At 46.6% G+C, this 18,747-nt stretch overlaps 1 protein-coding gene across 1 annotated transcript in view; it reads left to right on the plus strand.

Annotated features, from left to right (window-relative positions):
* The window catches only part of UBE2H (ubiquitin conjugating enzyme E2 H), a 315,337-nt gene that overhangs the window by 170,423 nt on the left and 126,167 nt on the right, over positions 1 to 18,747 (plus strand). The window contains exon 4 of the mRNA XM_069229338.1: positions 15,755 to 15,794. Within this exon, the coding sequence (XP_069085439.1) occupies positions 15,755 to 15,794 (40 nt within the window). The remainder of the gene's footprint in view (positions 1 to 15,754; positions 15,795 to 18,747) is intronic.

Below are 18,747 nucleotides of genomic sequence, written 5' to 3' on the forward strand. Positions count from 1 at the left end.
TCAGTGTACAGGAGTCCATCTTCCCAATAGACCCTATGTGTTCCATTTTTCTTGCCCTTGGACTCTTCAGCAGCTTGCTGCCTAAGGCCTTCAAGAGAGGGACAGGTTTCTTGTCCCTTACACAGCTCCTCCCTTGAGGGTCCCCCTGGGCCTAAGAGCTCAACCTGATAAGGTTCAAGCTCCAAAGGCTCAGTTCCCTCAGAGGGCAGAACTTCTTCCTGAGAAGAGAGGTTCTCTTTTTCTGACTGTGTTGCAGTTGGTTTCCCAACTGACTTTCCTTTTCTCTTGGTAGGCTGGGCCTTTCTTCCAGACTCCAGCTCTACTTTTTCACCCTGTGCCTTGCATTGTGCTCTTGTTTTTACACACACCAGTTCAGGGATACCCAGCATGGCTGCATGGGTTTTTAGTTCTACCTCAGCCCATGCTGAGGACTCCAGGTCATTTCCAAGCAGACAGTCTACTGGGATGTTTGAGGAGACCACCACCTGTTTCAGGCCATTGACCCCTCCCCATTCTAAAGTTACCATTGCCATGGGATGTGCTTTAGTTTGATTGTCAGCATTGGTGACTGTATAAGTTTTTCCAGTCAGGTATTGGCCAGGGGAAACCAGTTTCTCTGTCACCATGGTGACACTGGCACCTGTATCCCTCAGGCCCTCTACACTTGTCCCAATAATAAAGAGCTGCTGCCTGTATTTTTGCATGTTAGGAGGCCAGGCAGCTAGTGGGGCTAAATCCACCCCACCCTCAGAGACTAGAGTAGCTTCAGTGTGGACCCTGATTTGCTCTGGGCACACTGTTGATCCCACTTGGAGACTAGCCATTCCAGTGTTACCTGGATTGGAGTTTGGAGTGGAACTTTTCTTGGGACAGGCCTTGTATCCAGTTTGGTGTCCAGACTGACTACAGTTTCGACACCAGGCCTTTTTGGGATCAAAGTTTTTACCCTTGTACCCAGGATTGTTTTGTGAAGAGGCTCTGGGCCCACCCTCCTGTGCAGGTTTTTGGGGGCCTGTAGAAGACTCTTTACTATTTTTAGTTTTGGCTGTCTCACCACCTTTCCCCTGGGGAGGTTTTGTGACCCCTTTCTTTTGGTCACCCCCTGTGGAAGTTTTGGACACCCTAGTCTTGACCCAATGGTCCGCCTTCTTTCCCAATTCTTGGGGAGAAATTGGTCCTAGGTCTACCAGATGCTGATGCAGTTTATCATTGAAACAATTACTTAACAGGTGTTCTTTCACAAATAAATTGTACAGCCCATCATAATTACTTACACCACTGCCTTGAATCCAACCATCTAGTGTTTTTACTGAGTAGTCTACAAAGTCAACCCAGGTCTGGCTCGAGGATTTTTGAGCCCCCCTGAATCTAATCCTATACTCCTCAGTGGAGAATCCAAAGCCCTCAATCAGGGTACCCTTCATGAGGTCATAAGATTCTGCATCTTTTCCAGAGAGTGTGAGGAGTCTATCCCTACACTTTCCTGTGAACATTTCCCAAAGGAGAGCACCCCAGTGAGATCTGTTCACTTTTCTGGTTACACAAGCCCTCTCAAAAGCTGTGAACCATTTGGTGATGTCATCACCATCTTCATATTTAGTTACAATCCCTTTAGGGATTTTCAACATGTCAGGAGAATCTCTGACCCTATTTATGTTGCTGCCACCATTGATGGGTCCTAGGCCCATCTCTTGTCTTTCCCTTTCTATGGCTAGGATCTGTCTTTCCAAAGCCAATCTTTTGGCCATCCTGGCTAACTGGATGTCCTCTTCACTGGGGTTATCCTCAGTGATTTCAGAGTTGCTGGTCCCTCCTGTGAGGGAGCCAGTATCTCTGACTAATATTTTTGGAGTCAGGGCTTGAGAGGCCCTGTCCTCCCTAGATAGGACTGGTAGGGGGGAATCTTCCTCCAATTCACTATCCTCTTCCTCTGAGTTGCCACCCTCAGAGGGGTTGGCCTTTTCAAACTCTGCCAAAAGCTCCTGGAGCTGTATTTTGGTAGGTTTGGGGCCTATGGTTATTTTCTTTAGTTTACAGAGTGACCTTAGCTCTCTCATCTGTAGATGGAGGTAAGGTGTGGTGTCGAGTTCCACCACAGCCACATCTGTGCTAGACATTTTGCTTCTAAAAGTTGGAATACTTTTTAAGAATCTACAACTGGTTCTAGAATCTAATTCAAACTTTTACAAACTTTTAAACTCTAAAAGAAATGCTAAACAGGATCTAACACAAGGCCCTAGCAGGTCTTTTAAGAATTTAGAAAACTTTTCAAATTGCAAAAATCAATTTCTAATGACAATTTTGGAATTTGTCGTGTGATCAGGTATTGGCTGAGTAGTCCAGCAAATGCAAAGTCTTGTACCCCACCGCTGATCCACCAATGTAGGAAGTTGGCTCTGTATGTGCTATTTCAAAGTAAGGAATAGCATGCACAGAGTCCAAGGGTTCCCCTTAGAGGTAAAATAGTGGTAAAAAGAGATAATACTAATGCTCTATTTTGTGGTAGTGTGGTCGAGCAGTAGGCTTATCCAAGGAGTAGTGTTAAGCATTTGTTGTACATACACATAGACAATAAATGAGGTACACACACTCAGAGACAAATCCAGCCAATAGGTTTTGTTATAGAAAAATATCTTTTCTTAGTTTATTTTAAGAACCACAGGTTCAAATTTAACATGTAATATCTTGTTTGAAAGGTATTGCAGGTAAGTACACTAGGAACTTTGAATCATTTCAATTGCATGTATACTTTTCAAGTTATTGACAAATAGCTACTTTAAAAGTGGACACAGTGCAATTTTCACAGTTCCTGGGGGAGGTAAGTTTTTGTTAATTTTACCAGGTAAGTAAGACACTTACAGGGTTCAGTTCTTGGTCCAAGGTAGCCCACCGTTGGGGGTTCAGAGCAACCCCAAAGTCACCACACCAGCAGCTCAGGGCCGGTCAGGTGCAGAGTTCAAAGTGGTGCCCAAAATGCATAGGCTAGAATGGAGAGAAGGGGGTGCCCCGGTTCCGGTCTGCTTGCAGGTAAGTACCCGCGTCTTCGGAGGGCAGACCAGGGGGGTTTTGTAGGGCACCGGGGGGGACACAAGCCCACACAGAAATTTCACCCTCAGCAGCGCGGGGGCGGCCGGGTGCAGTGTAGAAACAAGCGTCGGGTTCGCAATGTTAGTCAATGAGAGATCAAGGGATCTCTTCAGCGCTGCAGGCAGGAAAGGGGGGGCTTCCTCGGGGAAACCTCCACTTGGGCAAGGGAGAGGGACTCCTGGGGGTCACTTCTGCAGTGAAAGTCCGGTCCTTCAGGTCCTGGGGGCTGCGGGTGCAGGGTCTTTTCCAGGCGTCAGGACTTAGGTTTCAGAGAGTCGCGGTCAGGGGAAGCCTCGGGATTCCCTCTGCAGGCGGCGCTGTGGGGGCTCAGGGGGGACAGGTTTTGGTACTCGAAGTCGTAGAGTAGTCCGGGGGTCCTCCCTGAGGTGTTGGTTCTCCACCAGCCGAGTCGGGGTCGCCGGGTGCAGTGTTGCAAGTCTCACGCTTCTTGCGGGGAGTTGCAGGGTTCTTTAAGGCTGCTTCTGGAAACAAAGTTGCAGTCTTTTTGGAGCAGGTCCGCTGTCCTCGGGAGTTTCTTGTCGTCGAAGCAGGGCAGTCCTCAGAGGATGCAGAGGTCGCTGGTCCCTTTGGAAGGCGTCGCTGGAGCAGAGTTCTTTGGAAGGCAGGAGACAGGCCGGTGAGTTTCTGGAGCCAAGGCAGTTGTTGTCTTCTGGTCTTCCTCTGCAGGGGTTTTCAGCTAGGCAGTCCTTCTTCTTGTTGTTGCAGGAATCTAATTTTCTAGGGTTCAGGGTAGCCCTTAAATACTAAATTTAAGGGCGTGTTTAGGTCTGGGGGGTTAGTAGCCAATGGCTACTAGCCCTGAGGGTGGGTACACCCTCTTTGTGCCTCCTCCCAAGGGGAGGGGGTCACAATCCTAACCCTATTGGGGGAATCCTCCATCTGCAAGATGGAGGATTTCTAAAAGTTAGTCACCTCAGCTCAGGACACCTTAGGGGCTGTCCTGACTGGCCAGTGACTCCTCCTTGTTGCTTTCTTTGTTCCCTCCAGCCTTGCCGCCAAAAGTGGGGGCCGTGGCCGGAGGGGGCGGGCAACTCCACTAAGCTGGAGTGCCCTGCTGGGCTGTGACAAAGGGGTGAGCCTTTGAGGCTCACCGCCAGGTGTCACAGCTCCTGCCTGGGGGAGGTGTTAGCATCTCCACCCAGTGCAGGCTTTGTTACTGGCCTCAGAGTGACAAAGGCACTCTCCCCATGGGGCCAGCAACATGTCTCTAGTGTGGCAGGCTGCTGGAACTAGTCAGCCTACACAGACAGTCGGTTAAGTTTCAGGGGGCACCTCTAAGGTGCCCTCTGTGGTGTATTTTGCAATAAAATGTACACTGGCATCAGTGTGCATTTAGTGTGCTGAGAAGTTTGATACCAAACTTCCCAGTTTTCAGTGTAGCCATTATGGTGCTGTGGAGTTCGTGTTTGACAAACTCCCAGACCATATACTCTTATGGCTACCCTGCACTTACAATGTCTAAGGTTTTGTTTAGACACTGTAGGGGTACCATGCTCATGCACTGGTACCCTCACCTATGGTATAGTGCACCCTGCCTTAGGGCTGTAAGGCCTGCTAGAGGGGTTACTGACCTATACTTGCATAGGCAGTGAGAGGCTGGCATGGCACCCTGAGGGGAGTGCCATGTCGACTTACTCGTTTTGTTCTCACTAGCACACACAAGCTGGCAAGCAGTGTGTCTGTGCTGAGTGAGAGGTCTCCAGGGTGGCATAAGACATGCTGCAGCCCTTAGAGACCTTCCTTGGCATCAGGGCCCTTGGTACTAGAAGTACCAGTTACAAGGGACTTATCTGTATGCCAGGGTCTGCCAATTGTGGATACAAAAGTACAGGTTAGGGAAAGAACACTGGTGCTGGGGCCTGGTTAGCAGGCCTCAGCACACTTTCAATTGTAAACATAGCATCAGCAAAGGCAAAAAGTCAGGGGGTAACCATGCCAAGGAGGCATTTCCTTACAGAATGCCAGTCAATAAACTGGTCAGGGAACTGTGCATACACCTTTCCTCAGATTCCTGATGTTGGCTCTGTGTACCTCACTCCAAACTCTATACATTCCCCCCCACTCCAACCCGAAGAGTCTTGCGGATATAATGGTATATTGTTTTTGTAAATCAACAGTTGTAACAAAAGGTTAGATGAAAATGTCCCAAATGGCTGTTTTTCCTACTCCTTTTCGTTTTAACAGTTTCTTTGGGAAAACCTTGAGAGAACTACAGAAATGACCCTTTGCTGAATTAAGAATTTTGTCTAATTTTCAAAATATATAGCTTTCTGTCATCAGCCTGGAGGTTCACAACGGTTTCCTGAAAGCTGAGATGGTGACTTTAGCACAGCACACCTTTTGTTTGTCATTTTTATCGGGGGGGAAAAACACTTTTTTGCGGCTCAATTTTCTCCTATTTCCCCACAATACTAGAAATGTAGCTATATATATATATATATATATTTATATATATATATATTTTTTTTTCTTTTCAGTTCCTACTTGGGAATCTTGTGTGTGTTCGTTCGTTCGTGTGCTGAGGGCAGCAGGAGTTTTGTCCCAGGTGGAGTGGGTGGAGCCCAGAATGAGGACTTCAGTCTTGTCTGAGTTAAGCTTGAGGCAGCTGTCCATCCAGGTGGTGACTCCCTTCATTCTGTTGTGGAAGTTGCTCTTGGTGGCTGTGAGTTTATCTGTGAGGGAGAGAATCAGCTGGGTGTCGTCGGAGTAGGAGACTATGTAGAGTCCGTGGCTTTTTACGATGGCTGCAAGAGGGGCCATGTAGATAGTGAAGAGGGTGGGGCTCAGGGAGGATCCCTGAGGCATTCCACAACTGAGCTATGTGGCTTCTGAGTTGAACGGTCTCTCTGTCTTTGGCCTGTGAGGAGGGGCTTTGTCGCGACTGCTGGCTTCATGGAGTCTTGCGCACAGGGTGCAGTGGTTGACTTAAAATGGCCTCCCTCCTCCCTTACTATGCCTGCGAATTGACACAAACATAGCAGGGGCATATCTGCTCATGCAGGTATGCCCTCAAATGTAATATAATGGACCCTGCCTTTAGGGCTGGAAGGCCTGCTAGAGGGGTGACTTGCGCAGAGATTGTTGTGGGAGAGTGAAAATAGCCTCCCTGTTCACTTACTATGTTTGCGAATTGACAAAGACATATCAGGGGCATATCTGCTCATGCAGGTGTACCCTCAAATGTAATATAATGGGTTGACTTACATATATTGCATGCGATGTAAAGGGGACAGGGCACACAGGCTGTGTGCCATGTTGTGTTTTCATTTGAGTTCTGCACCAAGTCATGCAGCACTGTGTGCACTTAATGAGTGTCCCTGAGGGTGGCACAGCTTGAGCTGCAGCCCTCAGGGGACTTCCTTTAGTACCCCATGCCGTTGGTACAAGGGGTACCAATTACTAGGGACTTAGAGTGGTAGCTTAAAGGTTTGCCAATTGGGAGAAATGACTGCAATTTGGGGGAGGGTTTGGGGGGGGGGGGGGTAGGAGAGATCTGGCACTGGGGAATTGTTTAGCAGGGACCCATTTCACTTTCAGTCGAAATTGCACCAGAAACCTGGCAAAAAGTGGGGTGGGGAGTGCTCATGGCAAAAGAGGCACTTTCCTACACCCACTATTAACACAACCTCCAACAGAAGACATTAGTCATCTCCTGGCAATGTATTAGGCATCACAGATCCAAGCCATGTAGTTGGCTAAGTGTTTGTCACCTCAGCAGTACATTCACAGGCCAGGTGATTGGGGAAATATGGTTTAACAACTACCTGCAGTTGGCAAATGTTAAATCTCAGCACAGTGACGTAAACTGCAACGTTCTTTGGCTTTAACTGAACGAATGCAGCCACTATGCAGTGTATTTTTCACTGTACTATGCAATAGTCTACTGTAAACTTGCAGGAGCAATCCATCGGGTATGACTCACATCTAAGCAGTAGGAAGCACAACTAAATACAATGTTAACAGATGCTTTAAGGGTACCAATATTCCAAAAGCCCTTCAGGACCACCCCAGTGGAGAGAAGGCACTATACAGTTGCACTTTAAATAACATAATATTATTTTCCCTGTGCATTGTAAACCAAAAACCATGCAGCACAAATAGAGGGTAGTGATCTCTGGGCTGAAGGTATATTCTGAATTGTAAGGGCTATTATTATTTTTTAGTTCCTCAAAGCTGATAATGCTGGTTTGTTTTTCTAGTGAAAGGCTTATGTATTTGCCCTGAGTTTTACACAATAATGGAAGCTGTGCAGGCAAAAGTTAGTGTCAACTGAACCCAGTATTTTGAAACCTTTGGTACTATGTTACAGTGTCTCGGCTGTAATTCCATCTCTCGGGTTTAGTGACGTTAAGAAGCCACTCCGCCTTCTGTCATGATTTGTGACATCTCTATCTCGCATCCTTCTTTGCAATTGAAATACAGCACTGCTTTTAGTTCCTGAGTTTTAACCTTTTCAGTGTGCCTCCCACATTGGCTCCCCCGTTTGAAAAACATTTGTTTGACCTCTGATGATAGTACTTTTTGTAGCACGTCCTGTAATAGTTACTGATTAATCAAACACGAGTGCGTCTTGGTTTTAGCAGGGGACCACTTCCATTGCAGAAGTTGGCAGACTTTCACTCTTTAGTCATGGTGTTTTTACTGTTTCTCACTGTGGCATTATGGGCTGTTATAGGAAGGGTGTCTAGAATTGCTTATGACCAAACTCCTTTCTACATTATTTTTAATGCCTTGTTATAAAAATTAAATAATGGAGATATGTTTCATTGGGTTTTGACTTCCTTTATAATAGTGTTTATCAACATTTTCTAAACCAAATCCAGTGACTTGTGGATTACCACACCCTATGTCAGAATAAGACATTGCTGACACTCTTCTGCACCCTACAGACATTTTTCAGACTAAGTCCTAGCATTTGACCTTCAGCAGCCGTTGTTGACCTTTAGACATTCTTTGACGCTCAGAAGAGAATCCTGTGTGCATTTTTGTCTATTTTGTACTGAAAGTATCTATACAAGAAAGTATGCCCACAGATTGATAACTAAGCATTGCATAGTTTGAAATAGTGGAGGAATATGAAAACGGAGATGGTATGTATCGGAGATGTCTGCTCAAAGACAATGTAAAGCCATGCATATCATACCCTAGCATTCAACTTGAATCTGTAGAGAATAGTCCGTACCTAACTGCAAGGTTTCATTAGCATTTAATCTAACTTAGTAACTTGTTTACAGAAAAGGTCCAGAACGCACGAGTCACATCACAGAGGTACAATTCTACCTAGTGGTCGGCACAGCGCTTCGACAGATACCCAAAGTTCCTTGAGCAGCTCATGCCATCTGCAGAGTTTGTAATGGTCAGAAAGTCGAGCTGATGTTTTTTTAGGGTCTCTCTAGTGAAAAAGGAGACTCTTTAATTATTATTTTTTTTAATGATTTTTCAAAGTGAACATGACAGTGGTATTGAGCGTGGACAGTGGATTTAGGGGTGCTGAGGCAAAGTTGAATATTGTAGAAAATGGTTAATTCTGGGTGGATATAGGTGTGGTATGACTGGAATGGACACCTCTCCATGGACTGGAGGAGGACTGATTTCCAGACCTGGTTCTTTAAGGAAGAGAAACGAACAATGCTTTGGCCTGTATGTAGCAATGGAGAGCCCATGTGTTTCAACTCATTAAATTTTGATTAAAAACAAAACAAAAAACACACACATTCTCCCTAAAGAAAATTAATAGGTTTGTAGGGATCGTCAGTAGTTAAGTCGCACGTTCATGTCTTTCAACATTTATTTTGGTTAATGCCCCAGTCAGTAGCCAGAGGCGCAAGTTATACATTTTTGTTTCTGCATTGGACTTTCCGTAGATGCAGCTGTCAAAGAGAAGGTTTAGTTGAATAGTATTGTCAAGTGTACTAATTCTGCTTCAATTTGGCCTTTCACAATTGAAGGCAGACCTTTGTTAATTATCTGTCGGAAGCCACATCTTTTCTTCTGTTTATGTTGGTGCTTACCTCAGCAACCAGTCTAATCTGAATGTACTAGGAAATATCCCTTTCAGCACGTTTCAGAATAACCCTTTTTCATAAAGAGGTGTGTCTGAGATCCTGCCAATGCCAAATATCCTAAATCAAGAAATGGATTCACTGACCAGAAATGGACAAACCTGCTCTTTTGTAATCTAGTTTTTATTTTATATCTTTTTCTTTATCAATTTTATTTCTCTATTTTGTATCTGTATCAGATAAAATACCCTTATCAGATGATTCTAAACTGGCCTAATTAAATACTGTGCATAAAGTGTCTGTCTTCCCATGGAATGAGTCTCATAAGAATACCCCCACAACAGTGTTTTATTGGTAGTTAAGCCTCATTGAGTGCTGATCCATTTTTAGGGTCGAGCCTGCGATAGCTTGCACTAGCTTGCAAGACTTTTGTTAACAATAAGGGCTTGGAGCCCACCCATTGTCTACCATTTGTTGGCTTGCCTGGCACTCTCCTTTACAGCCTTGTAAAATGCCACTGTAGGCCAAGCATAATTTCCGTTCCTCTTTTTTAGAGCAGAGACCAAACACTGATTGATTCAACCTAATTAGTGCCTGTCTGCTGCTCCATACGTGATTGAGGTACTATTTTGCTCTTTTTAACTTTTAGTGCCATGCAAACAGAAGGCATGTGCCTGGCAAAAACGTGTCCAACAGGGCAAACAAAATTGCAAAGATTTATTTTGCCAAGTCTTCCTTTTTCACTTCGCACTCATTTTCTTTTTTTTTTTTTTTTTTTTTTTTTTCTTATGAGCGCTGTTCTCAAATGATGAGGATTACCTTGTTCTAAATATTGCAAAGCTACATTGTTTCTTGTGTGTAATTTCTGTAATGATGATTTAACACATAATTGTACAGTACGCTCCAGTGCGCCCCACTCAATCCAACCCACCACTCTCCAATCCAGACCACTCACCCCTAACCACCCCACTCCAGTCAGCCAAACTCTAATCCTCCCAACCACCTGACTCTTGCCTGCCCCACTCCGGTCCACCCCACTCCAATCCAAAATAATCTGCCCATTCCAATCTGCCCCACTGCAGTCCACCCTCTGATCTACCCCAGCCCAATCCACCCCACTACCTCCCCAGTTCACCCCACTCCAATTCAAAACAATCTGCCCCACTCTGACTCCAGTCCACCCCACTCAGGCTCCAATCCGCCCCAGTCCAACCGAATCCAATCTACCTTACCCTTATACAGTTCATCCCACTCCAGTTCATCCCACTCCAGTCCACCTCACTCCAGTCCAGTTCACTCCACCTCACTCCAATCAGTCCAGTCCAGCCCTTTCCAAGCCACCCCCCTATTCCATCCCATTCCAATCTACCACACCCCATTCCAATCCACCCCACCCCATTCCAACCTACCACACTCCGATCTGTCACACTCCAATCCATCACACTCCACTCCAATCCACCCCACTCAACTCCGATCCACTACACTCCAGTCCATCCAACTCCAACCCACCACTCTGCAAAATGCCACTAGGAAGCTGGTGCTCTATATTATGATTATATTATGAACTAAAATGAATTACACTGTGCAGAGAGTCCAGTGCTCGTGAGTGACATCAGTGGTACACATGGTCTTCCTTTGAACTGGAAGATAACATGCAGTACAAACTATTATGCTAACCAAAACAGTTCCCTATCCCCCCAAACCCATCCACCCCACACTTCCACCTTAGAAGCATCTGTTGCCCCCGAAAACATCTTAAACTACTCTATCTCGTTAGGGTGCTCAGCTAACTACATCTGCATACCCCCTGTTCATATAAGGATAAACTGCCTGACAGTTACATTCACATTAGCAAGGAACAAATAATGGGAAGCTCATACTCGCCATCAACAACCCCACTCCCAATCATCAGCCCAACCTCTCCCTCAACCCTCTCATGATGAAACAAACCCAATTCAATAGCACATCTATGCAGACATAATGTAGTTCATAGTATCAAGCCAGCATCAGTTTCATAGACCAAGCCACTCTAGGGCCCCAATCAAGGAGGGCCCCCATCAGAGTTAAAAATGGTGCGCGTGTGGGTAAGGTAAGAAAAGGAAATCCACCTACCTAGGCAGTTCAGTCTCGGAGCCAGGTTTGCTGAGGCCCCAATACACCACCATCATACCGGGGGCGCCTCCTCCTGGACCTCCAATGGGCTTCCCTGCCAGTCGGCGGAGCTGTTGAACCAACCATGAGGCCCGTCGCCAGCCCAGTCTTGGGACGCAAGTCCCGCTGTTCTGTCACCCACTCCCATGCCTGCTGCAGTGTTTCAAAGAACAGAGTAGAAGTTCTATAGATAACCTTTAGTTTGGTCGGGAAAAGAAGCATATAGCGAACGTTCGACGCCCGTTGTTTCTGCTTCACAACCTCGTACGATCGGCCGCATTGCTGAACAACTCAGTGTGGGGCAAATCAGAATTGGATTACCGCACCTCTTCATGGGAACGGGTCTCCCGCAGAATAGTGTCTTGGTCTCTGTAGTTGAGGAGTCTGAACACCACAGGCCAGGGAAGGGCCCCGGGTAGAGGCCTCTTTGCAAGCACAAGATGCGCCCATTCCACCATGAAGTAACTTCACAGCTTGCCCTCAGGGACCCAGGAGTGGAACCAAGTTTCCATGAGTTCTTCCATTCGGCCTCCTGCTATCTCCTTGGGCAACCCCACCAGGCGAAGACAGTTCCTACAGGACAGGTTCGCAGTCTTCCACATCCCCTCGATCGCCTGACACTGATTCAGGGCTATTGCTGTCTGCTAGGCCCTGCGTCCCCAACATCGGCCCAGCAAGGCAACAGTCAAGCAGACCACCTTACTGTGCGGGTCTGGCGCAGGCCGCTTCTTCCAGTCTGCCTCAGTGGCCAATTTCAGTCAGCACCAACGCCGCCAGGAGCGACAGCCCTCCTCCTGGGCCCTGTGCCACCTACCTCTGTCTGCTGCTGGGTCTACAGCGTCCTCCGTAGCCCTGGTACTCCTCTTCTTAACCACCATGGGTTTCTGGCTTCAGCCAGGCCCGGCCGATAGAGCCTCTCTGGGGCGTCCGCACCACCACTGTGCAGCGCGTCTGCCCCCGGCGACAGAGCCCTCCAGGCCCCACCAGCCAGAGCCGCCATCCCAGCAGGGACAGAGTTGCAGTGTCATACTGACGGGAAGGGCGGGATGAGCCTGAGGCAGCTATGTCTCCTGCGGCCAGGGACCCCGTGCGGCCATACCAGGCTGCAAGGCCCTCCTCTCTCCAGGCCCCCGTCTGGGCCTCAACTGCTGGCACTCCTGGGTGCCCAGCCGGCTAGCTTCCGGCTTCCAGGCTCTCCTGGGACTGTCACAGCGCGCCTGACAGCAGCATAACCTCCCGCTGCCCGCCCGGCCACCTTTTTATGCATTGATGCAGAGTCCTTTCCTCTGCCCAGGTCGCTCCGATCGGCCGAGTATAGGCCCAACAGGCAGGCGCAGGACGCGATCTGCTCTACGCCTGCAGGTTATCTCCCCTCGCTCCACCGTCAATCCCAGCTGGCTGCCCCTCGTCCCTGGACGTCATCCCTGCTCGTGTGAGCCAGCGGGGTGGATCAGCTGTCAGGCAGGCTCATCAGGTGGATCGGCGGAGCGGGAGCTCCCTCAAACTGCGGCCGCCATGATGGCTCGCCTGGCCACACCCCCCAGGATGGGTCTTTTTGTGCAGGGTCCTGTGAGGTTAGCAGGCAGGACTGGTACCGGGTTAGTTACTTCTTCTGCGGGGTCGACTCCACTTGGTCTTTTTCATAGGTAGTCAGGATCTGAGTTTTGGGGTTCAGCAGTGACACCCAAATACTCAATTTAGGGGTGTTACAGGGAGTGCCAGACTGCAGCCAATGGGCTGGCCACCTTTAGGGTGACTACACCCTTCGTATGACCTCTTTGGCTGGGAAGTGGGCATAACCCTAACCCTAGTGGTCTAATTCCTTCCAAGCAATTTGGAGACATTTGAAAAGTAGTGTCTGCTTCAGCTCATCCACCGTATGGGTGGGATTGGCATGAAGTGGGCACTTCTTAAGTTAACTAGTTTTCTTGCCTGTGCTGCCACCAAACGTGGGGTCAGGACAGTGGGGTTTGTCATCTCCATCTTGAGTGACCTGGGTTGCATTTGAAAGGCGGTAAGGACCATGGAATGTCAATCCTGCTCTGGACAAGGTATTATTTCCTTTGCCCAGAGCAGGCCTTTGTACTGGGCCTCTGAGAGCATTGGCCCCTCACCTCAAGGGGCCAGAAATTAGTCGAGGGTGGCTGCCCTGGTTTCTACCAATCAGTGAACACACCAGTAGCTGGGTAGGTTTTTAGGGGACAACTCTAAGGTGCCCTCTGTGTGCATTTATTAATATATCCATCACTGGGGGTCAGGGAGGATTTAATATTCTGAGATGTTTGATACCAAACATCCCAGGATTCAGAGAAGCCATCATGTAGCTGGGGAACTCGTAATGACCAGTGTCCAGCACATGCATTTAAAATGGTCTCCCTGTCCCCTTACGATGTCTCAGAATCAACCGAGATACAGCAGGGACATATCTGCTCATGCATATATGCCTGCATATGTTCCTGGATGCTCCCAGCTTTAGGGTGTGTGACACGTGTTTTTCATATACAGTTTGCAATGACAGCACTGTGTGGGTTAGGTGAGCGGTCCCTAAGGGTGGCACAATTGGTTCTGCAGCCCGCAGAGACTTTCCTTAGTACCCCAGGCACTAGGTACTAGGGGTGCCATTTACTAAGGACTTATAGAGGTAGCTAAAGAGTTTGCCAGTTGTGCAGAACAACTGTGCAACTTTGGGGAAAGAGATTTGGCACTGAGGAACTGTTTAGCAGGGACCCAGTGCACTAACAGTCAAAGCCACATTGGAAACTAGGCAAAAAATGGGGGCTGATATGTCAAAAGGGCTGCTTGCCTACACCACTACTCTGCAGCCGCCCACTCTGGTCCAAACCACCCACCCCAAATTAATCTAATCAATACCACCCAAGTTCAGTCCACCCCACTCATTCCAATCCATCCATCCCACCCCGCTAGTCCATTCCAGTCCAAACCCCTCCAGTCCAGTCCACCCCCTCCAGTCCAGTCCTGTCCACCCACCCCCACTCCAATCCACCCCACTTCACTCTAATTGACCCCACTCCAGTCCTGTCCACTCCATTCTAATTGACCCCACCCCAATCCTGTCCACTCCATTCTAATTGACCCCACTCCAATCCTGACCACTCCATTCTAATTCACCCAGCCCCATCCACTCCACTGTAATTCAGCCTACTCCACTCTAATTACCTCACTCCAATCCAAACCACCCCACCCCCAGTCCTATCACTCCAATGCAATCCACCCTCCCCAAACCACTCCAATATACCTCACTCCAATCCACCTCACCCTATTTCAGTCCACCCAATCCACCTCACCCCATTTCAATCCAATCCACCCACTCCACCCAGCCCACTCAATCCATCCTACTCTACCTTATCCAATCCCCTCCACTCTGTTCCATGACACTCCACGAAATTCTCTGCCACCAATCCACTCAATTCTACTCCCCCTCTAGCCAACTCTAAGACACTCTACTCAGTCAAGTCCAGTCTACGACACTGTACTCCCCCCCACTCCAGGACACTCAACACCACTAACATAACCATGGTGAACAGCAGCCACACTGGTGCACAAAAAGGCAAAAAATACATTGCCAAAGCCAATAGCTCTTGTATAGGCGAGACCTATTGACTTTGCCGGTGCTTTTTATAGTTGCTAAAGTGAAGAGGTTCAGGAGGTGTTTAGGTTTTAGTTTAGTGGCAGTGTACTGCCATAACAGGGGCTTGGCACTGGGCTTGATCTCAGAAATTCTATAAATTTGTATTGTGATATTGTCCGCCACACTCTCATGCGCTCAGCATGCTTGAGATTGAGAAAAAGACAAACCTACATTATATCAATAGCCCTTGGGCAGCGCAGTGAGAGATAGGGATCATTCCAAATTAGAGCATTGGAGAAATATATAATTGTTTTATTTAATTAGGAAATATAGCGTTTGATGTGTTTTCTTCTGTCTCACTCTTCCTTCTTTGTACTTCCCTCAGCTTTCTTCGCAATACGAGTTTACATTTCGTGCAGTTGACTAGTTTAGGCTATTTCTGGTTACACATTCATTAGTGAGGAATAAACAAAATAATAGATTATCCTCGTGTGGCTATTCCTTCCTTCTTGGAATAACATACCGAATGCTGTTTTATTTTTTTCTAATACTCTTGGCAACTTTGGTTAAAGCAGTGGACCCATCTTATGCACTGCTTGTTTTCTCATTGCAGTTACATGAGATAAGATGTGCGACTAATTCATATTCTCTTTTATATATTGCCAAGGTATTAAATATATAATTATACTGAAAAGGCATCAAGGATTTGGGTCCTCATTTTCAGAAGGCTGTATGCACTTTTCGGCTTTACTGTTTGCATCTTACGGTGTTGTTGTTTTTCTGAGCCATTGAGTGTGTCTCTTAGAGCAGGCTTTTGTTTAGTAAACAGAGTACTGCGCAATTGTTAATTATTGCATGTATTAATCTTTTTTTCGATAAGGCTAATCCTTGTGTTCCATTACAGGATTCATGAACAAAATTTTCCATCCTAACATCGACGAAGCGTAAGTAAATTATTTCTCAAACACATTTTTATGAACTCTCATTTTCAAATGTACATTGTTCTTTAGGTTTCACTTCCATATGTAAAAAGCTCATGGCCTTTTAAACTGCAGCGCTTATGACGGAGGTTAGGACTCCACTGTGTGCAAGCAGGCGAAAGATGTCTTGCAGTTTATAGTTTTTTTCTTTTTGAAAGCTGACAAATTAGGATGAGTTATTGTGATACAGCTATTATTAGTAATGAAGAACCAGGGATCTGTGGAGTAGGGGAGCGGGGCTAAGAAGACAAACGGCAAAAGAAAATAGAGGGTCGAGTTAACCTATGATTGCTGTTGGAGTGAGAGACAAGATTTATCAGATTTTTTTTAAAAAAAATGTTGTCAGCTGAGTGTCAAGCGTGAGGTCTTGACATTCAGCCTCTCCGATCCAAACCCCCACCCCCTCCGATCCAAATACATACTCTCCACCCCCGCTCCAAACACATACCCACCACCCCTGATCCAAACACACACACCCTCTCCCTCTGATCCAAACACACACACACACCCTCTCCCTCTGATCCAAACACCTCCGATCCAACCCCCCCGTACACACACACCCGCAGACACGCACCACACATACACCTAATCTCTCACACTGGCATACACGCATTCATGCACACACTGGCATACATGCATTCATACACGCATACTTCCAGACATACACGCACACATTCTTACACACTGACATGCAGACACTCACTGACTTCACCATTCTTACATGTATTCACTCACACGCATACAACCACGCAAACAACACACACAGATGGATTAACACACTCACTCATTCATGCACACACTCAGACACACACAACATCCCATGCCCTCTCACCCCTGCTGCAGCCACCCCCACCCCCATCGGATGCCCGACTTAACTTTGTTGGGGAGATCTTCTGGCAGGGAATGTGAAGGGTCACTGCTACCACCAGCAGTGCCCTGCCAGCAGAACACCTCTGTATCACAGGTCATGATACGGCTAGCGGCGTTCTTCTGGTGTGGCGGTGCAGGCGGTAGCAGCACTACCTTACCACCTTCCGCCACCATGTACACTGCAGGATTTCCGCCCTTCTTGTGGCGGAAATCTGGCAGGGCTCATAATATGGAGGACGGATAATAGCTGTGGTGGCGGTATTTTGATGGCCGTCACAACGGCGGTAGGCGGTTTTAGACGCCAAAGTCAAAATGACCACCTAAGTGTTTAGTTTGTTTTTTCCTCCCTTTTCATGTGCCAAGGGTGCAGCGTTTGTTAGTGTTGAATAGATTATTTGTGATTATATAAACTGCCTATATGAGTCGAAGTATTTATAATTGAACAAGCAATGTATTTGGAGGGATAGGCATGTTCATAAAGCCCTTTGGGTTATTTGTGGTGGCAAAGTGATTTACAGACTTCCAAGGCGAAGTGCATTGATATATTGTATCCCCAGATTACCTACTAGTATGGAGTGGTTTGCATTTTTGCAGACATCCAGTTCGTGCTAGTCAGCAAGTGAGTTCTGAGGGTGAATGAGTTGTGGGTAGGATGCACTAGTAATTGAACTGCACTGGGATAGTGGCAAATGCAATTAAACTATCACTTGCTGGTTATTTTTTCAGTAAGGTTTAGAAACATATGTTTCTAATATCCAATGTCCATTTCCCAGTTGCCATATTTCTTGGAAAAGGTAAAATGTTTGCCAAAGTTGGTTGCAGAAATGGCTATTTATTTTTGGTCCTTTGCATAGCCTACTAGCCTATACCTGCCAGCCAATTTTAAACTTTACAGATGTAGCTCAGTGTACTGTGAATTGTCTACCACTTGTAGGTGTGACTCATGTTGAAGTGGAATTGAAGGAAGCACAATACTTAAATGGCTACTCACTTGTCTGTCCAGTCCAAAATCCTACAGAAGATGTTGCTGTAAACCCAATAAGTTGTCTGTTCATGTAAAGTTTCTGGTTGCATTTATAAGGGTGTTTTTGCACTGTAACCTTGATGTGCATTAGCTTTCTCTATTTTAGTAGAACATATCCTTATGCAATGTGTTAATGATTTTGTGAAATTATTATTGAAGGACTGCTTTCAAGCTTAAATTTCAAATTAGGGTAATTGCTTTTGAGCTACCGTTTGCATTACATTTATTGATCTTCCTTACATCAATTTTGCTGTGTGCAAGTTGTATTCCATGTGATTAGGGCAAAAGTAAGCATTTGAAACCGCTGTTGGTTGCAAATCCAAGCATATTTTCCCTTGGTCTGATGTCTAGGCCTTAGTTTGATACTGGTCTTAGAGTGTTTTCTGATTCTGTTAAAGGACATAAACCCCAACAGCCCCCCAGTATAGTGTAGCTCACAGGTTACAGTAAATTTGTTATTGTGGAGCCATCAATGAAGCGTCTCTTTAGGCCTTTGGAAGAACAACAAAAATAGTTCAATTACATTTATAATGCACACTGTGTCCTTGATTGCACCTGTATCTTTGTTCTAGAGGTATCAGGGGTGATGAGTAATCTTTGAGGAGGAGCTTAATAGGATTATTCAGTTTTTTAGGGAAGGCCAAATAATATGCGTGAGTGGGAAGCAATAGCATATTCTTCCATAAGAAGGCTACTTTTTGGGATGAGCAGCTTCCAAGAATGGCACATGGACGTAGGGTAGCTTCAGAGGAGCTGAATGTCTGTAAGGTGGCCATACGCGTGAAACAGGCTATGGGGATAGAGAAGGACTGTTGCCAAGACTGCCCAGTGATTTATGCAAAGGAAGTTAGCCAGAATCCTTTAGTTTCTATCTATGGACAGCTTTAGCGAAACGCCAGTTCTCATGTTGGCAAAACTCTCAACATAACATACATCCTGAGAGGGACTTTGTATTTGCTTAGTCAGTGTCACGTTTTGTGACCTACACAATGTTTTGCGGATGGTTACATTTTTGTGTTGTAG

This window comes from Pleurodeles waltl, chromosome 4_1 (genome assembly GCF_031143425.1).
Source record: "Pleurodeles waltl isolate 20211129_DDA chromosome 4_1, aPleWal1.hap1.20221129, whole genome shotgun sequence".
NCBI classification, from domain to species: Eukaryota; Metazoa; Chordata; class Amphibia; order Caudata; family Salamandridae; genus Pleurodeles; species Pleurodeles waltl.